Raw genomic sequence first — 7,101 nt, 5'->3', positions numbered from 1 at the left:
GCACGCACCGTCCAGGGCGAGCAGGGAGTCGTGGAGGCGGCACTGGAGCTGCCCGGTGCTCTGCGCCGCGCAGCTCATCCACAGCCCCTCGTAGAGCCCCACGGCCGTGATGATGGCGTCGCCGGCGTAGGAGCTCTGCCGCCACTGGGGCAGCGCCGCGGCCGCCAGCGCCCCGGCCCAGCCGCCCAGCGCCGCCGCCAGCCCCGCCAGCTCCAGCGCCCCGCCGCCCATCGCCCCGCCTCGGGTCGCCTCCGCTCCGCTCCGCTCGGTTCGGCTCCGCTCGGCTGCGTTCGGCTCCGCTCGGTTCGGTTCGGCTGGATTCGGCTCCGCTCTGCTCCCGTCGACTCGGTTCGGCTCCGCTCGCCTCGGTTCGCCTTGCTTCGCTTCACTTCGGCTCGGCTTCTCTCGGTTCGTCTCCGCGCTGCGCGGCTCGGCTCGGCTCGGTTGGACTCCGCGCCGCTCGGTTCAGTTCGGTTCGGCGCCGCGGGGCCCGGTCCAGCCCGGCCCGGCCCGGGGGCGTCGCCGTGGCCCAGCTCCGCCTTCCCGGCCCCGCGGGAGGGGGGTGACACGGAGCGGGACTGGAGGGGCCGGGGGACACGGGGGCCCTAGGGGGAAAGGGGGACCCCGGGCGGGGGCTCCCGTGGGACAACTCCCCCCCCCAAACAGGAAAGGGGGACCCCGGGGGGGGCTCCCGTGGGACAACTCCCCCCCCCAACAGGAAAAAAAAAGGGGGGGGGAATTTGGCCCGACCCGAGGCCGGGCCCGACCTTGGCCCGCGCCGCGGGGGCGCACGGCGGCATTTGGGCAGGAATCCGGGAATGCCGCCGCCGTCCACCAACCCCCCCATCGACGCTGGGGTCGGGGGCGCCGCGGAGGCGCGCGGGGACGGCGGGGCACGGACCCCAGCTTCGGCCGGCGCAGGAACCCACGAGGCTCCCCGGAAAACTTCTTTTTATTTATTTATTTATTATTTATTTATTTTAGGGGGTGGGAAAGGGTCTTTGAAGGTCCTCTCGGTCCGGCCTGGCAATGTTTAACTCGCGGGTCTCATTAGCAGTCTGCTCACGCTCCCCGCCCCAGCGGGCCGAGAGACGGCGGCGCTGGGAGAACCGAYCCCGAAGGGCTCCCGTTCGGGATTCGCGACGTCCGGCTTTCCCTGCCAGCCGCCGGAGCCGAAACGGGGCCRCGGGGAACGGGCGGCAGCGCCCGCRCCGGCGGCCTTCACGATCATCTGGAGAAGGTTTGATCCAAGGCGCCTTCCCGCGTCGCCGCCTGCCCGGGTCCCCGGCCGCTCCGTGGCTCGGTTAATAAACCGTCCGAATATTATTGCAGCGCCCGGGATTTGGGCGTTTTTATGCAGGACTCGCATTCTCCGGATAGTTATGGTAATGGGACGGGGCAGCCCCGACTCCAGCCGGGAACGATTTGCTCAATGCCCTTCTTGTCGGCGCGGCGTCCCGCGTGGGGTGGCCGAAACGGGGGACGGGGCGGGGGCGAGCCGGCCCGAGGGACCCTCGCCTGGACCTTCTGGCCTCCTGGGCAAAACGGGCGCCAGGAGCGAACGTGGCCGTTTGGGGGGGAGGGAAAAAAAAAAMCAACCCCCCCTTTATTTGCAGATTGTCTGCAGAAGGCACTTAAATAGCTGCGACGGGGAGGGAGCTGGAGCGGACGGGAAAGGAGCCTCCCGGCACCTCGTACCAGCTCCATGCTGGTGCTTCAGCCCTAAAAAAAAAAAAGGAGCACCCCCTCCTGCCGCCGCTTCCCCCCAAAGTCTGGCTGCTCGTCTCCGCGAGCCTCCGAGGTCAGCGGCAGCGGGCRAAGGGAGGCCAGACGCCCCCGGGAYGCCGGAGSGGGCACGGGTTCCCGCTCCACCACCCCATCGGGACAGGGTCGAGTCCGGAAACGCCGGAGCCGGGCTGCTCTCCCCGGCGGGGGACAGGGGAGCTGCCCGGACGGACGTCACAGCTCGTCCTTCCCCTCGGCGCCGGGAACGGCCGGCGGCTCCTTCTCCGGAGGGAGATCCGTCTCTTCCGTCTCGAAGAGCATCTTCACCAGGTCGTCGGCCTGCGGGCGCTCCTGCGGGCGAGAGCGGGCGTCACGGATCGCCCTCCGGTCCCGGGAAAAGCGGGGGGCGGAGAGGCGCTTACCCGCTCGCTGTGGCGAGGGTCCAGCGTGAACCACAGGGCGATGGCGCAGCGTTGGCCTTTGGTCACGGCCTTCACCCCGTGGGGGTTCTCCGAGCCGGAGGAGAAGCCCACGGCCCGGCCGCATTGCGGCTGCACCTCTGCCTGCGAGGAAGAGACCCCAAAACCCCGGTCAGGACCTGCCGCGGGCAACCGCACCTCCCTAACTCCTGCTGGCATAAGGGACGTTCCCAGGGGATGGGGACAGAAGCTGGGCAACCAAAGCCTGGCGTTGGGTTTGGCAGYGTGGCCGGAATTGGGGTCCGTGGGGAGCCGGGTTACTCACAGTCTCAGTTTTGGCATCCAGCTCCGTGAAGTAGAAGGCTCCCCCTTCGAAGTCCCCGTTGAGGTAGAGGATGGCACTAAAAGCAGAGGACAAGCGGAGGTGACATCCATCACCCCAGGCAGGAGACAGGTCACATCCATCACCGTGACAAGAGTCAGAGGCTGGAGAACCTGGGCTGGGCTGCTCTTTCACCCTGCTTATCTCAGGGACATGGTGGCTTCAGGTAGGGAAGCCCTAGGAGATGGGACGGGGTGGAGAGGACGGGCCGGGCGCCCCGGGTACCTGTAATCCCGGAAGGTGTAGGCCGGCGGCTCCTTCACGCACAGCATGGCCTCYGCGTTGAGGATGCAGTTGTCCACATGCACCTCGTGGCTGTTGTCGGTCCGGCCTTCTTGCTTCTCTAGGGTGGAAGGAGAACCGGTGCGTCAGGATGTCCCTGGCCATGCAGGACCCACGGTCTGTCCCCAAACACCGTGTGCTTGGGGGCAACAAGGCCACCAACACAGGACACCACCCTTGCTCTTGGAGGGGACCAGGACAGGTCAGGAGGGTGAAGGGGGACGGCTTCTCCCTCGGTCTGAAAACCGGGGTCACCAGGAAGGTGCAGCCTCTTTGGGGCCACGCTCACCGTCGATGGCTGTGCGACACACCAGGTGCGAGTAGGAGAAGTGGAGCGGGACCTCCAGGCGGAAGTAGGACTCCATCATGTGCCGCACCTTCTCCGTCACGTTGTAGTAGAGGTGGGCGCTCCGCAGGGGCACCTTGCCCTCCTGGCCCAGCTACGGGGGACAGGACACGGCCTGAGCCTCGAGCAGATCCACGTGCTCCGGCTTGGCCAACAGCTTCATCCTCGGGCCACGAGCCCTCCGGGGAGCCGAACAGAGCTCAGCACCTTGGCTTGTCGCCTCCCCCCCACCAGCTTGTTTCTCCCCCTCCCCTGCAACCAGCCTGACCTTGAGGGCCTTGAGGACGGTCACGCCGTAGAAGGTCTCGCTGGGGGTGTGAGGAGATGTCTTCCCGCGGTAGCCGTCCCCGGCCGAGGCAGCTGCCTGCAAAAGCCAGACCGAGCGTGAGGCACCCTGAAGGAGGCCACGAGGCCGGGTGGCCTTCTGCAAAGGGACGCGAGCCGAGCTCGGACCCGCCGGACGGGCCCCTTTGGGTCCCCCCCTCCCTGCCCCTGTCCCCGCGCTCACGTTGGTGAGTCTCTGCAGCTCGCGGCACTCCTCGGCGGAGAGGACCCCGTCCACCACGACGCGCTGCGAGCCGTTGAGGGCCTTGGAGTTCATGGTGACGCTGGCGCCCTCGTACACCAAGGGGCCACCTATGGCACAAGCGGGGATCAGGAGGGCGCTGAGCCAGCCCCRGGGGTGCAAGGACGGGGGGAGACGGAGGGCCAGGCCTCCCCTCCYGGCCCGCAGCCCCCCCTGCACCTTCTCGGATGAACTTGCTCATGTCGGCGGACTCCTTGGCCTTCTCCTCCACCAGCGTCTCGATCTCCTTCATGAGGTTGCCGATCTCCTCGGAGATGCGCGCCGCCGTCTCCCGCTCCGCCCTGGGCACAAGGGGGGCCGTCAGCTCCGCGGCCCCACGGCCCCCACGTAGGGGACACCGCAGGAAGGACCARCCACGTCTAGCGGCCCGGTGGGCACGGGATAACTCTCACTTTTGTTTCTCGCGCAGCCTCTTCGGTATCACCTCCTCCGGCGTCCACGTGTCCTACAAGCACAGCGGCGCCGTCGGGTGGTAGGCAAGGATGGGGGCCGGGAGCCACCCCGCTGGGATGGCACGGCTCCGCATCCCACCGCGCGCTGCCCGGTCCAACGCCGCTCACCGGGTCCACGAAGGGGATCCCAAAAACGTCGTAGCTGAAGAACAGCAGCTCCTTCTCCATCAGGCTTCGCTGGCGGTATGCCTGGATCTCCTAGGGTGAGAGGGACGTGACAGGACCCCCCCACCATGTGAGGCATCCAGGTTAGCAAACATGGATTGCACCCACTGACGTGTGGAGGGACACGCGTGTCCCTTCCGCAGGAGGCTCTGGAGAACCCTGGAGCCCAATCCTTGGAAGAACGGGCACAGAAGATGGGTTTGCTTTGGGGAGTGGCTCACAAAACCACCTGGTCTGTCACCCTGCCGGGGACAGGAGACAGGAGAAGGTCTAAAGTGCATTTGTGAGCACGGATGAGAGAGACCTTCTCCTTTTTTGGTTTGCATCTCTCCGTTCCTCCCCACATCGCTTACAGAAGATGACAGATCCCAACACAAGCCTGGCAGCAGACCCGCAAACTTTGCAAAGCCCAAGAGCAAGGTCCCCRGGACCAGGTTCACCCCAGCTGGGCACTCACCTCTCGCGGCTCGATGGGCCCAGCCAGCTTTTCCCCGAGGACAGCGGTGTAGTAGGCCAAGTTCTGGTTCATCACTTCGTCGTTCGGGAAGAAGAGCAAGTAGGTTTTGGCGCATTCGACGGCTTTCTCGTAATTCCCATCTGCAAAGAGAGGCAGCACCGTTGGGAGACCTCTTTCTCCCTGCCGTGCCCGCGTCCGGCTTTGGCAGGGACGCAGAGCGGGGACGAAGATGGGTGCTGGGTACGGGCCGCTCGGCGGGATGAGCCGGCCCAAAATAAATGGACTCCGAGGCCAGAGACTTGGCAAAAGCACGGCAGAGACAGAAAGTGAAAWCAGAGAGGAAAAATAAGAGAGAAAACCCTGTTTTTCTGCATAGGGTCTCCTTGGAGGCAGGGCTGACACCCCGGAGCAAAGCTAACTGCTGCCACCAAGACGAAGGGAGAATAACAGAGTCCAAAGCGCTCTCCTGCCTCACCAGAAATCAGTGCTCCCCGCTGGGTAGTTTTCCCACTTGGAAAATACCTCTATTTCCAGACAGCAAGACCCAACCGTTTCCAGGCTAACCTGCAATTTGCAGCCACTTAGGCACTCTGACCCACTTTCATCTACAATACTCCATCGTTTGGATTGGATCTTCTGGGGCTTCCTTTTTTCCTCTCTTTTTCCTTTTTTTCTTTTTTTTTTTGGGCGCCAGCGACGCCGAGGAATCGCAGCCGGGACGAGGCGGCAGCGGCTTACTGTTGTAATAGGCAAACTGCAGGTAGTTGAAGTGCGAGGGCAGGAAATCCTCCAGCGGTTTCTCCCGGCCGGGCTCCGAGGCCAGCTCCGTGACGCAGCCCTGCTTGCAGCCGAGCACCTGCATGTAGTGATCTGGCGGGGGAAAACGCCGCGTTACCGCCCGGGACCTCGGGAACAACCTGTGGGACCGTCGCCAACGCTAGGTCAGGCTGGCGCAGTCACTGGAGACCAGGAAAGCCCCAGGGGTGGTGAGCCGCCACCTCCATGTGAGCTGCCCCCAAGGCTCCACTATGCTCCAAGGACGGGACGTTTTCCCAATGTCCAGCCTCAATCACCYCAGCTTGCATCTTGGTGACCACCCRCAAGCCCCTCTCCAGTTTCTCCACATCCATCTTGAACTGGGAGGACCAAAGTGGCCTTAGTRGTCCAGCCTTGACCACCCCAGCTTGCATCTCAACCACCCCAGCTAGCACCTTGGTGACCACCCACTGGCTCCTCTCCGGTTTCTCCACATCCACCTTGAACTAGGAGGACCAAAGAGGCCTTAGTAGTCCTAGGCAGCACCTCCAACATGGAGGACGGAGAAAAATAGCTCCCACGGGTTGCTGGCCACGTTCCTCCTAAGGTAACGTAGGATTTGCCTTCTCTGGGGTGAGAGCTGGCGCTCATCATCACCTCCAAGGAATCAAGAGCATCTTAAAGCCCTTCAAATGGGATGTCAGATGCGTTGTCACCTGTCATGGCCTGGAAGAGGTCCGCGTTGTATTCCAGGTAGTTGTAGCCTTCGTAGTCGTACGGCCCCTCGCAGAGCGCGCGGCACTCGGTGTCCGCCACGAAATACTCCTCCAGCGCCTTCTCCAGATGCAGGATGGCGGCAGCGGGCTGCTCCTCTGTGTAAAACTTGACGCCCAGGCGAAATTCGGTCTGTGGAGAGCCGGCAGGAGAAGTGACCCCGGAGCCCGCTGGCGCCCCGTGACATCTCTTCGCCGCCGGCCGGTGAGCCGAGCTCCCTGTGGAGCTCCCGCGAGCGATGGCYGGGGCGTCCCCCGGGGAAGGAGGTCCAGCGGCGGAAGCGGGGGCCATGGAAAACCCTCACGTCCCCTTCCTGGTGGAGGGGGTGCAGGCCTGGGATGGGATCCATCCTCCCCACCTCGGCCGCGTCTGCGGCCTGCCGGGAACGCGGGCTCGTTCGCGCCCAACGAACCGCTGGGTTTTGGGCACCACGGAGGAAACCCAACCCGAGCCCACCGCGARGCCGGCGCGGGGCGGGCCGTGGGTCCGTCTCACCAGGTGGGGCCGGGCCTCCAGGTCGGTGAAGTCGGCCTCCTTGACGCCCGCCATCATCTGATAATACTCCAGGTTCTGCCTCATCTCCGCGTGCTCGGGGTTGGCCACGAAGAAGGTGTGAGCGGCCGCCACGGCCTTGGCGAGCTTGTTGATCTGAGCGAGGCGAAGGCCGGGGGAAGGAGGGGTGAGGGCGGGAAAGGTTTTCCGAACGGGAGGGGAGCGCGTCGGGAGCAAGCGCCCTTACGCCGGGGAGGTACGAACG

General features: G+C 64.9%; 2 protein-coding genes across 2 annotated transcripts in view; both read right to left on the bottom strand.

The window, feature by feature from the left end:
- The window catches only part of CLDN19 (claudin 19), an 11,188-nt gene extending 10,716 nt beyond the window's left edge, over positions 1–472 (bottom strand). The window contains exon 1 of the mRNA XM_085305229.1: positions 9–472. Coding sequence (XP_085161355.1) covers positions 9–231 — 223 coding nt within the window. The 5' untranslated portion in view covers positions 232–472. The remainder of the gene's footprint in view (positions 1–8) is intronic.
- A 474-nt stretch (positions 473–946) lies between these two features.
- Positions 947–7,076, bottom strand: P3H1 (prolyl 3-hydroxylase 1; the record flags this gene model as incomplete). Its single annotated transcript, XM_085305228.1, has 14 exons — positions 947–2,076; positions 2,148–2,288; positions 2,470–2,545; positions 2,752–2,869; positions 3,098–3,248; positions 3,423–3,518; positions 3,663–3,790; positions 3,900–4,021; positions 4,133–4,185; positions 4,301–4,390; positions 4,815–4,954; positions 5,553–5,684; positions 6,287–6,476; positions 6,840–7,076. Coding segments are annotated over 14 exons (1,791 nt in total), but the record flags the coding sequence as incomplete, so codon positions are not given.
- Between the last annotated feature and the right edge of the window lie 25 nt (positions 7,077–7,101).

This window comes from Rhea americana, unplaced genomic scaffold (genome assembly GCF_003343005.1).
Source record: "Rhea americana isolate MKP2758 unplaced genomic scaffold, rheAme1 scaffold_217, whole genome shotgun sequence".
Lineage (NCBI taxonomy): Eukaryota > Metazoa > Chordata > Aves > Rheiformes > Rheidae > Rhea > Rhea americana.
The sequence above is the reverse complement of the archived record's forward strand: the minus strand, read 5'-3'. Positions and strand labels throughout refer to the sequence as shown.